Raw genomic sequence first — 21702 nt, forward strand, 5'->3', positions numbered from 1 at the left:
GGCGGGGGGCGCACTAATGAGCATTACCAGGCAAGAGGTTATCATTAGCAATCCAATCAAAACGTATCTGTATGGTTTACAAAATAAAATAAATGTTGTGTTGGAAAACAGAGTATTTGTGTGACGTTGTTTTAACTTGCGCATAATTTTTGTTTGTACGGCTCGAGCTCAAGCTCTATTTTCAATTGATCCCAATGAACTTTTATTTGTTTCATTTGATTTCGTACTACGGTCTACGGATCGGATAGTTACATGTACACATACATCCACATCATGGAAAGCATGTGTCCGTTTGATAAGACTAGTAGCCTATTATTATTAAATAGCCTACAAGAAAACGGTCAAGTGAAATTGTGCTTTTTTTCCTCTACATATAAATTGATTGATAGGTTGAACAGAACAGGACACATAAGCCACGCATAAAAAACACGATCGACAAAACAGGACGGGTCACTGTGAGCTGCTTTGTGTGCGAGATCAATAGAGTGGCGAAGTCACGCCCCTTCCGGTAGAGCTCATGGGACCTATGAGATCGAAAAATATGAATGAGTGTCAATGGAGAGAAAATAATTATTTTCTGGTCCCGGTCTTTATATGCCCTGGATTACACATATGTTGTTTGTGGATTTAAAGGATAATTTTTCATGCAAAGAGTTCGACGTTTATTGTGCAATTGTTCAGATAAAGGCTGTAGAGAAAACGCAACGAGAAAGACTACACGGCTCGTATGTGACGTCACGCTCCCTGCGACTGGCGTAGAGAAGACGACAATCTTCCCATCTGCATAACTGAAACTCTGCACGTGCCCCGACTTATGATGGTTTTCACCTCTTTCGATGCTTTTATCCTCCCCTTGGAAACAGCGGTGAAGTGGGGCAGAGAGATCGCCATCTCTGTGCCGAGTTCCAAGTGCGGGTGTTGTGACGTATATCATATGCGTCGAGAGCAGCGAAGAGCTGTAGTTCACAAAGCGGCCTCACATAAAACCTAAAATTATCAATCTTCTTCACGAACATTTTTAGTTTTCTTTGCATGAAAAATTATCATTCAAATCCACAAACAACATATGTGTAATCCAGGTCATATAAAGACTGGGACCAGAAAATAATTATTTTCTATCCATTGACACCCATAAATATTTTTCGATCTCATAGGTCCCATGAGCTCTACCGGAAGAGGCGTGACTTCGCCACTCTATTGGGGGGGGTGGCTTTATCATAAACAAACCTAGGCTTACCTGGCCAATCAGGGGAACGCGCAGCACATGGCTTATTTGAATAATGTTATGATTGACAGTAGAGAAGCACATGGCTAATTTGAATAATGTTATTGTGGTTGTATAGTTTTTCTGTTTCAGTGAATAGATATAGCCCATAGTTTATTGTTGTGTTTCCAGTTTGGTAAAATAGTTTGGTTGGCTACAGTGAATTCTATGAGAATTAAATTTAGGAGATGTTGTGGTAAAGTAACCTCTCTCTGATGTGTTCCCTGTTAATGATTTTTTACTGAATTGATTTTTGTTTGTCAACAGACACTATTCACAAATTAATGTTCTGCTTATTTTGTGTCAGAAAATGCGGAGTTGAAAACCGAAACTTAACTATCGCCTGGCCGGGCTGACTTGAGTTGGAGCAGCCAAATAGCCTAAATGAATAAATACTGTTACTAAATAGAAGTAATGTGTAGGCCTATGTCGTGTTGTGTGATTTTCATCAGTAGCCTCTGAACGCCACTAACTGTTCTGTAATAGGCCTACACTATCGCCGATCACATGAACACCCAGCCGGCTTCTTTTTTTTTTTCTTTTTCTTTTTTTTGATTGATGTGATTTTTGGCAAACCAAACAACAGTTGGGTGGTCACGTGGTTTTAAAAAATCAAAACCCAGCTCATTTGTATTTGAATCTAAGCCAAGAAAATTAGATAAAACAACATGCTGCGCCAAGCAGAACCCGGCAGGAGATACAATGTTGCATCGCGCAGTATCCGGTATCAATGGTTAACCTATGATTCTAACCAGTAGTCTACTGCCATGTTGGATAGTGCTGCACCCACCACCGCTACCAATTTCCAGCACCCCCCCCCCAAAAAATAGTTCCAATGTGCCTGCTAACAAGTCTCGCTCAAGGAGAAGTCTCGCTCTGAAATCTATTTTTAGTGTTGTTGCAGAAAGATACGCTGTTGTCGATACAATCTCAACCCTCCTTCACCCAAATATTGAGATAATACTAAGTCGTGCTTTCAGCAGTCCAACACATATATATGTTTCCAAATATCGGAAGCTTTCTGCAAATTAATCGATTTGGACATTTTTCTCACCAGATACATTATATCCACGGGGCCCGGGGCCTCCCCAACAAAAGCGAAGCGGACATTGATGAGTTCCTCCACGTTGCAGACAAGCTTGGTCTCCCTCTTCTTCACCTCCAGGGAGCTGATGGTTGGAGTGTCCTTTGTTTTGAGCCTGAACAGCATGAAGGTGTGTTCGCCGTCTTCGTAGTGAGGAGTTCTGTACCCTTGGTACTCTTGGTATATGGGCAGCGCAGACACCTTGGTGATAAAAAAAACAAAAAACAAGTATGTGTTTATGGATAATTCAATTTATAATTCAACAACTAAATTATCAGCCTGGCGAACTACATACAACCATTTAACATAACAAATATTTTGACAGACTGATGTACAATTGAGGGTTCAATAAACAAAACTTGTTTGCAAGAGTATACAAAGATTGGCCAGAACCATAACTATAGACATCCTTGGGATTTGATGTCTCCATGAATTGTCTTACTTACTGTAAATTGGAAGTCGGCTGGATATCTGGATGTGTCAAATAAAAAACTGGCAATACCATCACTATCTGTGGTGAGGTTTTGACTTAGCATTTTCTCTGACCACCTCTCACCCTCAAACAGATGGAGCAACATGTCTGGGATGGGCGTGTTGTTGAAGTATACTGCCTTCACCTGATGGATTAACGACAACACGTCAGACAGCGTCAACCATGGCATCTTGTTTACCGCAGCCAAAACTATTTTTTATGAACTGCTCATCACACTAACCTTGCCTTCCACAACCGATCCTTTCTTATAAACCTCGGGCGTATCAACAAATGAAAGTTTTCCAATCACGTAAGAAAGTTGAATTGTTTCACTCCCCAAGTAATTGAGTCCTTCGAAGTCATGAGAAAGACAACTGTGTTAGTTTGCAGTGGGGTTAAGCTAAATGTCACGGCAATCTGCATCATTTTTCAATGTGTGTTTGAGATAGAAGATAGAAACTGTGTGACTTATAGTGGTGTAAAGGAACAAAGTAGAAATTCTTGTTACAGTAATTAATATTCAGATTTCCTTTTTTTTGTGTTCTTGTGAATCTTTCCTGAGTTGACATAACTTTGGGTTACTTAACGTAATCCCTGTTTCTTTGATAACACGGAAGCTCCAATTGACTCACGTCTGTCTGACAGACAGGCCAGACTGTGCCACAGGGCCCCTACCCCTGCACTTTTACAGTCGACCCTTCCTCCTCAAATCATTCTATACCGGTTTGTTTCTGTGTAAATGCAAGGCGGGATACGTTGGTGAAACATCTCACTCTGTTATCAAAGAACCAGGGATTACGTTAAGTAACCGAAAGTTATTTTTCTAACCTCGTTCAGTGTTTCACTATGGAAGATATAGACCCATCCGTATTGCATATGCCTCCCGAAGCCGTGCAAATTCAGACAGGCAGCAAATATCACTCGGATTCTGGTGAGATGGTCTCTACGGCTTGAGAAACAGAAGGCCCTGAGACACCTAGCCTATAAAACTTTGTCGTGAGGCGTAGCCCAGCTCGCCGCAGCACAAATGTCACGCACTGACACTCCTCTGAAAAAGGCCCACGAAGTAGTCATACCCCTTGTGGAGTGGGCCCTCAAGCCTTGGGGGGGGTCTGCAAGCCCCTACATCCATCAGCAAGAGATATAGCATCTACAATCAAGTGGGACAGCCTCTGGCGGGACAAAGGCTTGCCTCTATGGGGAGTGGCCCAAGACACAAACAGTTGATCCCCTTTCCTAAAAGCAGCCGACCAACTCAAATACACATGTAGAGCCCACACTGGACATAATGTATTGAGTCTCTGGTCCTCCACAGAGAACGGAGGCGGGTGAAACGCTGACAGTTCCGCCGTGAGAAACCTATAGGCTGACTCCACCACCTTAGGAACAAAATCTGGATTGGGCCGCAGGCAGACCTTGGAGACCCCCGGAGCAAACTGCAAGCAAGAAGGACGGATAGACAATGCCTGTAGATCACTCACATGCTTAGCTGTGGTTAAAGCTAAGAGCAACAACACTTTCAGCGACACAAACTTCATCCCCACCACCTCCAACGGCTCAAATGGGTGATGAGACAGGGAGTCCAGCACCACCGATTAATCCCACAAAGGGTCCAGGGGCCTTGAAACTGGGAGCTTGTGACGATGAAGCGACAAACTAAGGGATGCTGCAGGCTTATCCTAGCCTGGCTCCGCCCGCTCAATTTGAATTTCCCTTCAGTACTAGGTCTGGACCTGCTGTATGTAATTTGGCTTTCTGGTGCCGCCACAGCGGCCACCAATCAGCGAACAGAGGGCGTGTCTGAGAACAATGACGATAAAGTCGTACGCCAGTTTGAGTTGTTGTTGTAGGTCGGTAGTTGATTTACAATGTGCAATTTTTCCCTGATAAATTAAATTCAACGAACAAAACCTGCAGCTGTCGTTGACGGACATTTTCGTGCAGACGCGCAAGGTGTTTGGTTTGTGTACAACCTGCGCGTGATTCCCGGCGCATGACATACGTCACAATCGCTAACCCAAACGTTAGCGATTGGTTATGGCAGATCCAGAGTGGCACTGGGCAGATCCAATCATTTTAAACTTCAACAGACACCCGCCTTCAAGTGAGTTAACGTTTGTCAATTGATTAGGTCCAGACTCTCTGTACAAATGAAATGAAATGAAGTGAAGTACGAGAGTCTGGTAGAACCAGGCTAGGCTTATCCCCAATGCCAACATGACAAGCTGAGATGGCCTCCAAGTACACTTTAATCGTGGAAAGGGCCTTACCCTTTTCCAACAATTCCTGCAGGAAACACAGTAGGTCCACTACTGAACACAACGATGGCCCGAACGGGACTACTTGGTATTCGTAAGCCCTGTTCTGAAATGCGAACAGGAGAAATTTCCGGTGTGTGGGATAGAAGGCGATGTGAAAATATGCGTCTGAGAGACCGATCGTTACAAACCAATCCCCTGGATAGCTTGAACGACAGAGCACTTTGTGTGTTAACATCCTGAACATGTATTTGCGCTGGTGTCTGTTAACACACGGAGATCTAATATGGGGCGGAGGGACAAGCTCCCTCTCTTTGGAATGAGAAAATGCCGGGAGTAAAAACCCTGTTTGGCTCGCTCGTTCGGGATAGCACTGAGATCGCTTGTTTTTGCAACAGGGACGATATTTCGTCCTCTAGGATTCATGCCGAATCCCCACTGGCCATAGAAACGAAACACGCCGTTGAATCTGGCTGGTTTCATAGCAAATGGCAGTCTGTAATTCTGGCAAACAGTAGACAGGATTCACGGGTGAACTGCGCATGCGCGCCACTGTTCCACTCGAGTAGCGAGCGGTCCTATCTGCAGAGATGGAAATTAACTTTTTTGCCCACCGGCCACTGTGGCAGGTAGATTAAAAAATCTACCACCCACTCATCTTTTTACCAGCCACTTTTTATACGCTACATATATATTTTAATATATGCGTACATTTTAAACAATATAATAGTAACAATAGATAAGAAAAGTGTTTTTCATACACATCAGTTGGTGTTACGATGACAGGTTTGGGGATAATTCATCTATACAAAGTATTTTCATTAAAAAACTAATTGACATATTAATAATAAAACAACATGCTTGGCTACACCATCATAAGTCAATAGGAACATTTGTTTTTTTTAATTTACATGTGACTGCATACAAATGTGTCCACACAGACATGGTAACTAACGTATGATAGTAAGCATTATATGCCCTTATATTCAGAAAAAAAGACTGCCTCAAAAGGCTATTGGCTTAAGCAATACAAGTAGAGGCATATACTTGAACTTTATACTCTGAACTTTTAAACGTTGCAAACGTGCAAAAACATAATTATATATTTATGTGGCATTCAGTCCAATGCTGAAAATATATCTGTGGCATTCAGTAGGCCAATGCTGTGGTAAAGTGTGTAAAGTATGACCATTGCCGTGTTCCAATACCCGTACTTCCATGAGTATACTTAAAGGAAGTATACTATCCGTACTATTAACGTTCTCACTGAGTACGTTAATTTTCCAGATGTGAGTGCTGTTCCAAATCGAGTACTCCGTGGTGCAATAACCGGAAATTACGATCACGACTGCTCCTCCCCCGCAATAAACATCCCGCTTTGAACGATGAACTCTTTACGCCTAGCAGCTATAAAAAGCTATAAAAACTACAAAATTACTATTAATGCAGGCTATGTGGAAAATGCGCCGACTTTGGCTCAGCCTGGCTGCGCCTCTTCCGCTACGTAGCTAAGATGGCTGCCGTTGAGTACGGAAAGTGTCCTTTGATCCACACTTCACGATTAGCCCGTTTTGAGTACGACATCCGGGTCCTTGAAGTATACTTCTTTTCGCCGGATCTGAATTGGAACGTACTCCGTACTCAAAATTTGGCTAGTAAGTACGGATAGTACGGGTATTGGAACACGGCACAAGTGTTTCTTTCTGTTCAATAGATAGAACTTTATCAATCCCCTGTAGGAGAAATTTGTTAATGTTTGTCCCTATAAAACAATAATGGTAAAATAATAAATACAAAACATGACGGTAACTGAGTAAGTCAAACTTTTCTCTGCGTGAGAAATGCGAAATGTGGCATGTGCATGGGTTGAATATAATCCCGGATATTGACAGTCGCAGTTCAGCAAAAGAGTCGTAGAAGAAGAAGGGGGTCGGATGTTGACAGTAATGGTTGTGGAACTGTGCAGCCCCCGTATAACGAATGTATTAAATATGCAAATTTGATCGGACCTGACTGGAAAGTATTACCCGACACAGTGGCGGGTGAAGTGACACAATTCACCCGCCACCATACAAATCCATCCGCAAATGGCATGTGGCGGGCGTTAATTTCCATTCCTGGTCCTATGTGATCGCGCTTCAACCTCGGGACCCGAGGGGAGGTCTGCTCTCACAGGAGGAGCTTGAGTTCCCCCTATGGGAATGTAGGGTGAAAGATTTTGGTTTATTTTGTTTTGTGCATTTCACCCTTGGCTCTGAGCCTGGTTGTGATAATGTAGGGTTTATTGTTTTCAGGTTAAAAAAGAGTGAACCTGCTTGGTGACACTGTGAAAATGCTTGGTGGCACTGTGTCAACTGTTGCCCCTGACTCAGTTCGCTCTAAACGTGAGGCAAGACAGACCATCTGGAGAACTTAAACATATCGAGGTCCCTGAACCATGAAACTTGGGGCTCTGTTCTACCCTCCCAAGCTTTCTTTTATTCATGGGAGATGGAGAGAGAGAAGCTGGGAGTGCTAGATTGCACGCTTCTTCTTCCCATCCCCGGGGTGGGGGGGAGAGCGGTTCCTGGCACCCGCAGCAGCGAAAAAAGTATTTGCCCCATGGCCTCTCTGACCTAGGCTGTTGGTTGGCCGTGTGGGCTGGTCTGTAGGCTCTCTGAGGTCTGCTTCCTCCTTGCTTTCCCCTTTCTGCCGCTGTAGCGGCCGCAACCCCTGGTTGGGGTGGGCGGGGAGCCTGTTTTCAGGGAAGGCAGAGATCAAAGGCTTCTCCTTCCTGTTTCCTGAGAGTGCTGGTCTCTCTCATTTTCTCCAGCGCTGGACCAACAGACCCTTGGTTGGGTCATATGCAGCATCCATGACCTCGGCTTTCTATGCGTCACTCAGCCCGGAGAGATTAAGCCACAGCGCTCTCTCACCTGAGACCGCCATTCCCATGACTCGGCCACAGCCCTGAACTGCGCCCCATGAGGAGGGTAAGACTAGGTCATTTACGATGCCAATTTCATCCCAGAGGGCAGGGGTGGGTGACCCAGAGTCTAGCTGACGACCCATTTCCATTAGGATTTCTACCTGATATGCAGACACTAGTGTCATGGCATTGAGTGAGCATACTGACTGTGCTGCATATTTATACATCCTCTGGAAAGTGGAAGTCGTGAGGTGGTCCATCTTACCCGGCAGAGAGATGCCCGAAGAAGCGGAGAGAGAGCGACGGTTTGGGTGGAGGTGGTAAGCCACTGAAGGCTCCACAGCCGGGGGTTCGGCCAGCCCCAGATCTCCCATCCCATGGATCTCAAGTTTGAGCAGCCGTTGGTTGGAAGCTTGCTCTTAAATGGGCTGGATAAGTAGCGGCTCATTTCCATTCATGCAGATGGGAACTGCTGGCAGGAGCTGCTTAGAGGGTCCTATGCCCCTTCAGCATCCGGTGCTGCACGCCAGTGAATGTCCAATTTAGCAGCAGCCTGTTTGCACACATCGTACAGGTTATTGTCCACTGGTTGCACAGCGTTTGAGGCGCTAGGGGGTCTGGACTGCTGGACAGGAAAAGTGGAATCCTCTTCCTCCATTCCGTCCATGTCGAGGAGGTCAGAGTTGGCGTTGCTCTCTGCGTCCTCCGCGCCCGGTTCCGCATTGAGGAATTCCTAGCGGGTGCACGTTGAGGCTTTAGCGGTGGCATCCGCCAGGCAGGGGTCCTGGTTGGTAGCCACGTCTCTCTAAGCCTCCTTTCGAGAATTTTCTCCGGCAACGATGCACAGTGAGCGCATTAATACCAGTCCGCTAGCGAAGTTTGAACGTGTTTAATGCCCATATGCACATGGGGTGGGAGTCCCGGCCTGATATGGAGGCTCCACATAGTTAGACTCTGGCGGTTTTGGCTCAGCCAACAAGTTAATGTTAACTGTGCCACGGTAAGCTCGCCTTGACGCGTGTTAGCTGATAAGCTACACCGTAACCAGAGACACCTGTAAGCAAATACAGGGTAACCCGAGAGGCTGCTCTCCTTTACGCGATTACTGCCCGGAGAACATGGTGTAATAGATAGCTTCTTACGAAGTACCTACTCAGCTGAACCAGGTTAAATTCTATGACTGCGTTCGACGACGGAATCCTTGATGGCACGTCTGTGAACTGTTCAGCAGTTAAGCTAGCCTAGATGAGCTGAGGGAGCTTGAGTAGCTTTCTAACGGGAAGGAAGAGAGAATGATTTGACGATGGAGGGTTGACTTTAAAAGTGCAGGGGGCGGGGCCCTGTGGCACAGTCCGACCTGTCTGTCAAGGTAGGTCATAGTGCAATTGGAGCTTCCGTAGTAGGTCACGCCGAGGCGATTCCGATAGTGAAACACAGAACGAAGTTAGAAAAAGAACACTCCTTAAAATGTTCACATGAACTGCCTTCAGAATTACTGGTAACTAGGCAGTTACCAAATATTTAGCTCTATAAGTAAGGATAAATACTTTTGATACTTTTATTTGAGCAACTTTTTGGGACGTTTGCTCAAATTACATTCTTATGGATGATTGACAATTTCAACAAAAATGTCTATACTTTTATTCAAGCATGACTTTCAAGTACAGTATACACCACTGGACTTACCTGTCCCTTCCTCTTCCACTTCCGCGGTGACAGAAAGTTCAGTCCTTACCAACTTTTCTACACGTGTAAAAAGTGCCATGTTGAAGTTAAATGTTGCACAGCCAGTCTTGTCAAGCTAGGAAAAGTATAAAATAGATATATACACTTATATACACTGGCACTTGAAAATAGTACTTAGCATTGTGTAGCATATTATCCTAACTATCTTTGTTGAACACAGGGTAGAGTTTAGATTCTCTGCCCGAGCCCGACCCCGACCCGACCCGCGGGCCGGATCGGGCCAATATTTCCCACCACTATCCTCGGGCCGGTCGGGCCGGGCCTTTGATCGACGATTTCTTATTTTATTTACATTGGTTTATTGGCCTAATCTGAGGAGAAATCTATGCCATCAACAGAAATATTATAGGCCTTTATTACACAGGTCTTCTCAATGCCGTGGAACGCTCCGTTCACTTGCATGGGTAGTAGTCCGGTGACTTGTCAACCCCAGCGTCTTCCGTTGCTAAGCGACGTCACCGTCTTTGCAGACAAATTATTTCTCCACTGATCAACACTAGGAATGCTGGTAACGAATAAATTGTAAAAAGACACACCATGCAAAGTTATTTTTTCCTTTTGGCAAGAAGCCGTGTAATAAGCGGGATAATGTATAGAACGTCGCCGGTCATTGTCGAAAATAAGCCCCTTCAGGGCGAGGCAAGACACCTTCGCTGCGCGTAGGTCGGTGTACTGTTCGCCCTGCCGGGGCTTATTTTCCTGATAATGACCGGCGTTCTATACATTATCCCTTACATATATATTTAGCAGAGTAGGCCTAGTAACAAAGGTGTACAAAGTTATATATGTATTAAAAAAAAAGTCTGGTTGAAATCGGGCTCGGGCTCATAATTACGGTTGTGTGTCGGGTTTGATTTTCTGGGCCCGATCTAAGCTCTAATACATGGAATAGATAACCTAGCAATTTTAAAAGCTTAGCACTTGTTTCTCTATGAATATCTTTATTGTACTGACGATATATTTTTTTTTCTTGTAAAAAAGTCTACCATTGTAAATGTGCATGTTTGTATTAATTTACATATATACTAATAACTAAATGTGTAAGGCTAAGCTGCTTTTATTAAATTTTGTATGCTAACTCTGAATGCTCATTCCAGTATAGGTGTGTGTTCTTCAGCCCTAAAGGCTTGAACACACTTAAACACATGTACAGAGCACAAGTGTAAAGCAAATCCACGTTTACTCTGTTCCAATCAATTAGCACTTTCACTTTTTTTTGGAACAATGTGCTGAGCACATGTTCCAACGTTTAACTGTCAATTTTGACCTTGATCTTTTCAAATAATCAATTTCAATAGCAATTGCAAGAAGGTTCAGCTTCTGTTTGAGCTCTTTGGTGTGTGGATGACTTATAGAGGGTCTGCTGCTACCCTACCTGTTTTAGTCTCTTTGTGGCAAGGGACAACAAACTCAGGTTCTCCCTCTGGGTGGTTGGGCGATAACCTCACTGGAATCATGACATAATGATCCAGAGGTCGGCAGATATGCATCGAAGCGGTGCCTGGCACAGGTTGTTTGTATGTGTAGCTGGATGGAGGAAAATAATTGCTTATGGAACCTCTTTGTTGTAGTCAGAACATCATGTCTTGATGCCATGTTATTGGATCATATCACATCACATCTTAGCACAAAACATCTATTATTAATCAAAAACACTGATCATATCACCTTAAATATGAGCTAAGATCGTACCACAATAAATAATCACTATTGTACTCGAGATTCTTACGTTGAGCACACTTCTGCTGTTATGTCCTCTTGAGCAACACTCATTTCTTTAGGCGCCATCACCTTCACGTCAAACTTTGGCAGAACTAGGAGGCAGAACATGGCTGTTGGTCATTCTCATGCCTGGCAGTACCATGCATACATTAACGTAAGGAAAGAAACAGAACTTACCATATTTCTCCACCTCAAAGCTTTGTGAAAATTGGACTTCGTCGTCCACATTCCACAACTCAATCCGGTATGTTCCAACAGGTGCCTCAGAGTTCAATTTGTAAGAAAGCTGCAGTAATGTTCCGTTCGGTGCCTGATTCAACCACTGTCCAATCCGGTTTGTGCCATACTATTTAGGTAAATATATACACATGTAAATATGCTCGGTGAGAATCACTTTATTTATGTCTATAACGGGAAGGCATCGTCCCTTTCAAGGAGCATTGTTAAGGAAAATAACCAACGTCTTATTTAAAATACAGAAGAGGCCCCTTGTTAACAAAAGTTAAGTATTATATCAGATTAATTTATCAGATGATGATCTAAGAACTGTGTATATATGTAGGGTATTTATGCAATCTTACCTTGATTAAAATGTCCTTGTACTGTAAAAAAAAAAAAGATATCCATTGATGATTGATATTACCTTTTTTTCCAGTTCTGTATATAACGTTTTTAATGATATGGATATATAATAATAATAATAATAATAATACATTTAATTTAGAGGCGCCTTTCAAGACACCCAAGGTCACCTTACAGAGCATATAGTCATCATAAATCGTTTAAAAAAATAAATAAAAAAATACATTGTGGAAAAAATAAATAAATAAATAAACATAAAAAATAAAAAATAAATAAAACAAAAAAAAGACAAAACAAACAAACAATCAAAACAGTGATCGGTTAGACGTGTGCGAGTTTGAACAGGTGAGTTTTGAGTTGTGACTTGAAGGTTGTAATGGTGTCTGACGTGTGGGGGGAGGGAGTTCCAGAGCCTGGGTGCTGAACAGCTGAATGACCGGGCACCCATTGTAGTGAGTCGTGATGTGGGGATACATAGTAGTCCAGCAGAGGTTGAGCGGAGGGAGCGGGAGGGAGTGTATTCTTGGAGGAGGTCGCAGAGGTAACTGGGGGCTAGGTTGTGGAGAGCTTTGTAGGTGAGGAGTAGGGTTTTGTATTGGATGCGGTAGTGTACTGGGAGCCAGTGAAGTTGGATGAGGACAGGGGTGATGTGTTCAGATGATTTGGTGCGGGTGATGATCCGGGCAGCTGAGTTCTGAATGATCTGCAGTCTGTTGATGAGTTTGGTGGGGAGTCCGGTGAGGAGGGCGTTGCAGTAGTCTATGCGTGATGTGACAAATGAGTGAACTTGTGGTGATGTTGTGAATATGGGGTGCGAATGAGAGGGTGTTGTCCAGGATGACGCCGAGGCTCTTGACTTTGGAGGAGAAGGGTACTGGGAATCCATCGATCATTATGAGTAGAGCTGGGGTGTGTTGTGATTTAGTGAGGGTGGATTTGGATCCTATGAGCAGGGCCTCGGTCTTGTTTCCATTGAGTTTCAGGAAGTTCCTGCTCAACCAGCTCCGGATCTCTTCCAGGCACGTGATGAGGGAGGTGGGGGGGGATGGCAGCGGTGGGTTTGGTGGAGATGTAGACCTGTGTGTCGTCAGCGTAGCAGTGAAAATGGACCCCATGGTGACGGAGGAGTGTGCCCAGCGGGAGGAGGTAAGTGGTGAAGAGGAGTGGACCCAAGACTGACCCCTGGGGGACACCCAGTGAGACACCTGAACACCCAGACTTGTGGTTGCTTGGTTGAACAAATTGTTGACGGCCGGTGAGGTAGGATGTAAACCAGGAGAGTGCAGCACCAGTGATCCCAATGCCAGGCGGTCCAGGAGCAGAGGGTGGGAGATGGTGTCGAATGCTGCGCTGAGATCGAGGAGGATGAGAATGGTGAGTAATCCAGAGTCGGCTGCAAGGAGGAGGTCATTGGTGATTTTAACTAGGGCTGTTTCAGTGCTGTGTTTTGGACGGAAGCCAGATTGGAACGGTTCGTGGAGATTGTTTGTGTCAAGGTGGGACTGTAGTTGTGCGGCAACCACCCTTTCAAGTGTTTTGGAGATGAAAGGGAGATTGGAGATGGGCCGGTAATGGTTAAGGTCAGTTGGGTCAGCACCAGGTTTTTTCAGGATGGGAGTGATGGCAGCCAGCTTGAGAGTGGGGGGTACAGTACCAGTAGTGAGGGAGGAGTTAATTATGTTGGTGATCATGGGGGAGATGGACGGAAGGCATGCTTTGACAAGGGAGGTGGGAAGAGGATCGAGCTGACAGGTGGTGGTTTTGGCTTTGCGGATGAGTTCTGAAACGGTCTGTTCTTTTACTGGGATGAAGTCAGAGAGGGAGCTGATGAGAGGTTGGCCAGAGGTGATCATCCAGATCATACAGTTGCCTAGTAACGGGGACGCTGGCGAGTCTAACGCCGCTCTGTATGGCTTGTTTTTATTCAGTAATGACAATAATGACAACTAGAACTGCAAGCAGTTATGCAGGGGTCCAAGAAGTGTGTATTTCGCCGGCACAACGCGACAAGAAATGTGCGTTTCGCCGGCACAACGCGAAACATGTGTTCAAAACGCTACCCTGAACCTGTGGATACAAAGGATTTGACTGTGGTAGGAGTAGCGAGAAGTCAGTGTAGCGTTTTCGCGGCGAAATTCTGTAGAAGATATACAATTTCCTCGTTTATTGCGCCCCCTAATGGTGAAATTTTCCGATTTTTTTATCGAACGTCATTAAGGTTAACACCAACATGTGTGTAAAATTTGGACTCGATCCGATGTCTAATTTTGGATTTCTTTGGATTTTTGATATTCCACGTCAAATTTAGCTAATAAACCAACATTCAAAACGCTACCGTTTCGTCGTCGAAGGCCGCATCAAAAAAATGTTCCATGCATTCTTTGCGTGTGCGTCTGAAGATGTCGCGTGCAAAGTTTGGTGTCGATTGGTCAAGAAATGTTTTTCGGTTTTCGCGATTTTGCGAAAAAAAAATTAGAGACGCAAATGGGCGTGGCCTATGCCAAAAGATGCAGCAGACTCCAGTGAATCTGTGTGTACAAGGTTTTGAATGTGGGAGGTTCGGTGTGGGAGTTATAGCCCCAAATGCGTCTTTCCTTGGTATAGCGCCACCTAGTGGCCGGCGTGTCTTGATTTGGTCGTCTGCGTAGTCCGAAGAGATCTGGATCTAGTCATGCAATTTGCGTGCCTGCACCATTTACGGTTTGGGCTGTGGTCCCACTTTTAGGGAGGTAAGAATAATAATAATAATAATCCTTACAAAAACAATAGGGATCCAACCTGTTGGCTTGGACCCCTAAAAAGAAAAATCCTTACAAAAACAATAGGGATCCAACCTGTTGGCTTGGACCCCTAATAAAAATAAAAAAAATCCTTACAAAAACAATAGGGATCCAACCTGTTGGCTTGGACCCCTAACTAGAACTGCAAGCAGTTATGCAGGGGTCCAAGAAGTGTGCATTTCGCCGGCACAACGCGACAAGAAATGTGCGTTTCGCCGGCACAACGCGAAGCATGTGTTCAAAACGCTACCCTGAACCTGTGGATACAAAGGATTTGACTGTGGTAGGAGTAGCGAGAAGTCAGTGTAGCGTTTTCGCGGCGAAATTTTGTAGAAGATATGCAATTTCCTCGTTTATTGCGCCCCCTAATGGCGAAATTTTCCGAATTTTTTATCCAACGTCATTAAGGTTAGCACCAACATGTGTGTAGAATTTGGACTCGATCCGATGTCTAATTTTGGATTTTTTTGGATTTTTAATTTTCCACGTCTAATTTAGCTAATATACCAATATTCCAAGCGCTACCGTTTCGTTGTCGAAGGTCGGATCAAAAAAGTGTTCGAATTTTATTTTTTGTGTGCGTCTTACGATGTCGTGTGCAAAGTTTGGTGTTGATCGGGCGAGAAATGTGGGAGGAGTAGCGAAAAAACAGTTTTGCGGTTTTCGCGATTTAGCGAAAAATATTCATAGACGCAAATGGGCGTGGCCTAGGCCAAAAGATGCAGCAGACTCCAGTGCATCTGTGTGTACAAGTTTTGGACTCTGGGAGGTTCGGTGTGGGAGTTATAGCCCCAAACGCGTATTCCTTGGTATAGCGCCACCTAGTGGCCGGCATGTCTGGATTTGGTCGTCTGCCGTCACCTCACGTACCTGGATCTAGTCATGCAATTGGCGTGTGTGCACCATTTACGGTTTGGGCTGTGGTATCACTTCTAGCTGGGAATAATAAAAATCCTTACAAAAACAATAGGGATCCAACCTGTTGGCTTGGACCCCTAACTAGAACTGCAAGCAGTTATGCAGGGGTCCAAGAAGTGTGCATTTCGCCGGCACAACGCGACAAGAAATGTGCGTTTCGCCGGCACAACGCGAAGCATGTGTTCAGAACGCTACCCTGAACCTGTGGATACAAAGGATTTGACTGTGGTAGGAGTAGCGAGAAGTCAGTGTAGCGTTTTCGCGGCGAAATTTTGTAGAAGATATGCAATTTCCTCGTTTATTGCGCCCCCTAATGGCGAAATTTTCCGAAATTTTTATCCAACGTCATTAAGGTTAGCACCAACATGTGTGTAGAATTTGGACTCGATCCGATGTCTAATTTTGGATTTTTTTGGATTTTTAATTTTCCACGTCTAATTTAGCTAATATACCAATATTCCAAGCGCTACCGTTTCGTTGTCGAAGGTCGGATCAAAAAAGTGTTCGAATTTTATTTTTTGTGTGCGTCTTACGATGTCGTGTGCAAAGTTTGGTGTTGATCGGGCGAGAAATGTGGGAGGAGTAGCGAAAAAAACAGTTTTGCGGTTTTCGCGATTTAGCGAAAAATATTCATAGACGCAAATGGGCGTGGCCTAGGCCAAAAGATGCAGCAGACTCCAGTGCATCTGTGTGTACAAGTTTTGGACTCTGGGAGGTTCGGTGTGGGAGTTATAGCCCCAAACGCGTATTCCTTGGTATAGCGCCACCTAGTGGCCGGCATGTCTGGATTTGGTCGTCTGCCGTCACCTCACGTACCTGGATCTAGTCATGCAATTGGCGTGTGTGCACCATTTACGGTTTGGGCTGTGGTATCACTTCTAGCTGGGAATAATAAAAATCCTTACAAAAACAATAGGGATCCAACCTGTTGGCTTGGACCCCTAAAAAATAATAATCCTTACAAAAACAATAGGGATCCAACCTGTTGGCTTGGACCCCTAATAATAATCGCTACAAAAACAATAGGGATCCAACCTGTTGGCTTGGACCCCTAATAAAAATTCTTACAAAAACAATAGGGATCCAACCTGTTGGCTTGGACCCCTAATAAACACTACAAAAACAATAGGGATCCAACCTGTTGGCTTGGACCCCTAATAATCCTTACAAAAACAATAGGGATCCAACCTGTTGGCTTGGACCCCTAATGACAATATAATGACAAACAGACTTTGGTCAAATCTGAAAATATGTCTATGGTTATTACGGCCTTCCAAGTTCTGGAAATGGTATCTCCCTTACGTTCCACCTTCTTGCGCGAGCTGACTGTAGAGAGAGTCTGTCATTGGGCGACCGATCTCAGGGTTGCCAGAGCCACGATAATTATCCTCCAAATACGACCATTTTGAGCCTTTGGTACATTACTTTGCCATTTCCAATCTGGCAACATTGAGCACCTTGCTGCTTCCACTCTGTTTACAACAGCACATTACATCTGCAGCCATGCCTAAACGTAAATGTAAGTTCACGGACAAACTAAAGAAAAAATACCCATGTTTTCGCCTCGCCCCCCCACCCCCCCCCCCCCCCCCCCGCGACGAAGTGTCCTCTTTTTCACAAACTCAAATCTGGTCACCCTATTCTAGGTCATTTGGGTTTATGCATTTATGTTTACCTTTACTTACAGTATGTTTAAAGTGGTAATTCTACACTTAAAATAGCTGAGGGTACATGCTAATACTTACCTGTGGGCCCTGTAATAGTAAAGTGAACATGTATTTGGGTGCCCAGCATGGTTAGTTAGACTAGTAACTGTAGAAGAGATACTGAGTATTGTGCTAAGAGTAGCAGGTCTATTGCAAGTGTATACGATTAATGTGTATTATAAAGGGTATTGTTATTGAGAGCATTTGTTTTGGAGATGGATTAGATTATATGGGCCAGTAGCGCCGAAGTAGGACAGTACACAAAGTATTGCTAATGAATGTATGCTACGCTAAAGAGAGCACATCTCTAATGTAAACTGTTTATATTTCCAACAGGAAATAAATGTGTTGCAGAAGAAAGAGCCAAGCCTCATTCGTATATCTGTAACATATTGTAACGATTATTCAGGTTATATGTCGATTTTATTCTAATTAAATAACCACAACTTTCATAACATCATTTGCTAATTAAAAATTAGATGACTCAACGACCCAAACAGGTGGAGATAATGTTAAGGGGTCTAGGCCAGCGCTGTTATCCATCGTCAAAATAATAATACAGAAAATAACTTTAGCGAGCACACCGAGCTTCAAGTCCCTGGGCCGCTTTAAAGCAGACTTGTGATTGATCGAACAATGGGGCGTTTTTGTCTTGTTTTTGAGTTATGGCGCCTGTCACTGAAGAGTTCCTTTACTTTTCGAAGACCTGCTTTCCCACGATTTTTATAAGTGTACCAACTTGAACTACCCTGAGTTGTTTGCCTTCGGATTGGTTGAAGTCAGTGTTTTTTCCCCCATTGACTTTTAAGTTGACCTTGTGAAGCCATTTTCTTAGCTAACAAAACAAACATTCCACATTACCTAACGAGGTCTTTAGGAGGACTTAGGCCCTTCAAAAAAAAAGAAGGATTTTAGGCCTCTGGGGTTCTCTGAAACTCACTTTGGATTGGTTGAACAATCTTGGCTCATTTGCATAATCATATTAACAGCAATATCAGCAATTACCCTGCCATGTCTAACATATTAACAATGCAAGGAGTATATTTACCAATTTGTCTGTCATTTTGGTTTACAGTTTGGGTTGTATTTTATTTCAAGGTTTTCAAAACTTTCAAGGTACAGCAAAATCTATTCAGACAGACCTAATGGTTCCCAAATAAGGCCCAAATGTCAAATAAGGCCCAAATACCAGGTTTCACATTTTTAAAAAAAACAGGGTGCGGCGCACAGCTTTATAGGTTTGACCACTAGTTATAGCGGCCCCTATGGTCATAGCGGGTCAAAACCTTTTGGAGATCTCCTTACATTCGGTCTAAATATGCTAATGTTCAGGTTTGGAGTGGTTGATTTTAGAATTCACTTTCCATATTAAATATTTATATTATAAATATTAATAAAGAAAAATCTGCACGGGTCGGTCTATAAAAGAAGACACGCACTGCATTGGTATATGCCCGTCTTTTGGTAGGTGTTTGGTGCAAATCCAAACATAGTAGGTTATTATTGAGAATGGAGAGGAAGAAAATAATAATAAGACATAAGATTACAATATTGTGGCTTGCTTAGCAACCACTAACAAGACACATAATAACAATAGTGTGGCTTGCTTTGCAACCACACTAATAATCAAACACATGATAACAATAATGTGGCTTGCTTTTCAACCACACTAATAAGACACATGATTACAATAGTGTGGTTTGCTTTGCAACCACTAATAAGACATGATTATAATAGTGTGGCTTGCTTTGCAACCACACTAATAATCAGACACAGGATAACAGTAATTTGACTTGCTTTGTCACCACATTAATAAGACACATGATTACAATAGTGTGGTTTGCTTTGCAACCACTAATAAGACACATGATTATAATAGTGTGGCTTTCTTTGCAACCACACTAATAATCAGACACATGATAACAATAGTGTGGCTTGCTTTGCAACCACACTAATAAGACACATGATTACAATAGTGTGGTTTGCTTTGCAACCACACTAATAAGACAAAATATTACTCATAAGTAGAAGTCAATAACGGATTTCTGTTCTACATCAGGCAATTGGCATTGATTTTACTATCAGCCAAAATGTTTGCGGTCCTTTAACTCAGCAAAAAACTGTTTACTTAGTAAGTAGAGCATCCCCCTCATGAACTGTTGTCCCAGGTCAGAACTGTAACAGGGGCCTTTGAACAGCATTGAGCTGTTTACCCAGCCTGACCCAACATGAGACCAAGACTGAAGTGCACAAGATGCTTTTTGTGAATCATTTATCTAATTTCTCTTTGCTTTTGCTACCGGCCACAGTCCATGAAGTAAATAATTAAAATATTTTCAGATGCATTCAATTTACCGATTTCGGTTTTATGGCTTTTTACTTAACATCTGCAGCAGATTGCACTCACCAGCTTGTTGACTGATCTGAGTTTGCTGTCAAGGGTTATCACTCTGAAATGTACTGCAAGAAGAGAGGACAGATAAAGTCTGAGGAAATCTTCTGGGGAATGATTTAGTTTCACACACAGCAGACTAGACATTGGACACCTTTTTATTCTTTAAAATCCAACTGTTTTAGATAAATTGGACATAATCAGTGATTGCAATGGAATTATTTTAGTTAAAATACGTTTAAATGTTGAGTGATTCAGTCAAATGAAACTGAAATTACCAGTTTGTCCTGGGAGGTAGATGGGTTTATCCGTTTGGATGAACGTCTGTGGGTTGTAAGATTTGATCATCACTTTCCTCACTTCTTTCATTACAAAGTCTTGGCCTTGAAGAATAACCTCCAATTCCTGTACAGAATTCTGCACTTTTGGAACCTGGAAAAAAAAAGTGGTTTTGTTTATTATTTTGTGACCTGTACGTAATTAAATTAAGTTAGGCATTGGTTCAATATTTTTCCAAAAAAATATGGTTTATTACACAAACATAATGGTTGGTACAAAGGCTCAAACAAAATAAGCCTGATCCACCTTCAATTTCTTTCATTAGAAAACTTCAAAAATATTGAGATTAAAGTTTGATAAAACAAAGGTCAAAACCTGTATTAAATCTCACACACAGGATTATAGGCAACAATGCTTTGTATTCAGATTGATATTTGGTATTGTAAAAAATTAACCAATTTAATCAGTCTAGGAAAGAGGGGACAACCTTGAAAAGAATGCATTGGCGAAACTGTTTATCGGAGGTTTGCTGAAACAGCGTAATGTTCTCGTCCTCGGACATCAGAGTGACAGTCATCTGCAGCGTCTCATTTGGCCTGAGCAGACTCAGGCAGAACCTGCTTCCAGCCCCGGCCTCCAGTACTGCTGGGATGGTCACTATGTAGTACCTGCAACAGCGCACACACACACACACACACACACACACACACACACACACACACACACACACACACACACACACACACACACACACACACACACACACACACACACACTGCTGTGGCTGACATAACAGGATAAGCCGTTATAACAACAGCATGGTCCTAAAACCGTTGCTTGTTGGTATGTACCGACTTCTGCCCTTCGGAAAGGGTTCGGAGCTTAAGTATCTCACAGAAAAACAGGCAGACTTACGGTACTGAAGCAACCTGGCCCAAACATGTCCAGCTGAAGCAAGCAAACGCTAGCCATCTCCACATCTGTAAAGCAGCTGGCTCCATGGCTGACTGGGCTATCCTTACAGCTGGATCTCTCTCATATAGGCTGTGCTAAGAGGGGCCGTCCTCCAACGCATGACCTCTTACACACACAAATGCAGAAGCACACACATACTGAGGGTCAATCTTCGATTGAGATCTGGATCTCATTCCAGTCTTATTGGCTCTTTGGTCCTTGTCAAGCCAACCATGACTCATTTTGTGGTGTTTTGTCATTTAATGAGGGGAAAATAAGAAGATTTAAGGCTTAATGTTTACAGACTAAACATATTTGGATGTTTAAGGCCTTGTCATATGTCACATGTAATCCACATGCTGAAAATGCCTTTTTCAATTTGAGTCTATATTTTAATTTCACACCGATTGATATGACTAAATTACATAAAGTGAGGTACAGACATAAGAGTGGCAGGTCAATATATGAACCGTTTGGCTACTTTTACTCTAAGGAGGATTGAGCAATTCAGATTTTCACTCCCATTACGGCATGTGATGTGAAGTCAAAAAGCTCTTACTGAAAGTCAGCTGATGAAGGTAGCCTATGTATTATAATTTCATGTCATTATAAATGCAAAATAACTGGACAAACGTGT

The 21702-nt window shown here is 43.3% G+C and overlaps 1 protein-coding gene across 1 annotated transcript in view; it reads right to left on the reverse strand.

The window, feature by feature from the left end:
• Positions 1 to 21134, reverse strand: part of LOC130405720 (alpha-1-macroglobulin-like) — a 35917-nt gene extending 14783 nt beyond the window's left edge. The window contains exons 1-12 of the mRNA XM_056610886.1: positions 21027 to 21134; positions 20599 to 20779; positions 20111 to 20264; positions 19848 to 19900; positions 12036 to 12056; positions 11632 to 11800; positions 11462 to 11546; positions 11103 to 11259; positions 9673 to 9787; positions 3062 to 3171; positions 2795 to 2965; positions 2319 to 2549 (exon numbers count right to left, since the gene is read on the reverse strand). Coding sequence (XP_056466861.1) covers positions 2319 to 2549; positions 2795 to 2965; positions 3062 to 3171; positions 9673 to 9787; positions 11103 to 11259; positions 11462 to 11546; positions 11632 to 11800; positions 12036 to 12056; positions 19848 to 19900; positions 20111 to 20264; positions 20599 to 20779; positions 21027 to 21112 — 1533 coding nt within the window. The 5' untranslated portion in view covers positions 21113 to 21134. The remainder of the gene's footprint in view (positions 1 to 2318; positions 2550 to 2794; positions 2966 to 3061; positions 3172 to 9672; positions 9788 to 11102; positions 11260 to 11461; positions 11547 to 11631; positions 11801 to 12035; positions 12057 to 19847; positions 19901 to 20110; positions 20265 to 20598; positions 20780 to 21026) is intronic.
• Positions 21135 to 21702: the final 568 nt, after the last annotated feature.

This window comes from Gadus chalcogrammus, chromosome 16 (genome assembly GCF_026213295.1).
Source record: "Gadus chalcogrammus isolate NIFS_2021 chromosome 16, NIFS_Gcha_1.0, whole genome shotgun sequence".
NCBI classification, from domain to species: Eukaryota; Metazoa; Chordata; class Actinopteri; order Gadiformes; family Gadidae; genus Gadus; species Gadus chalcogrammus.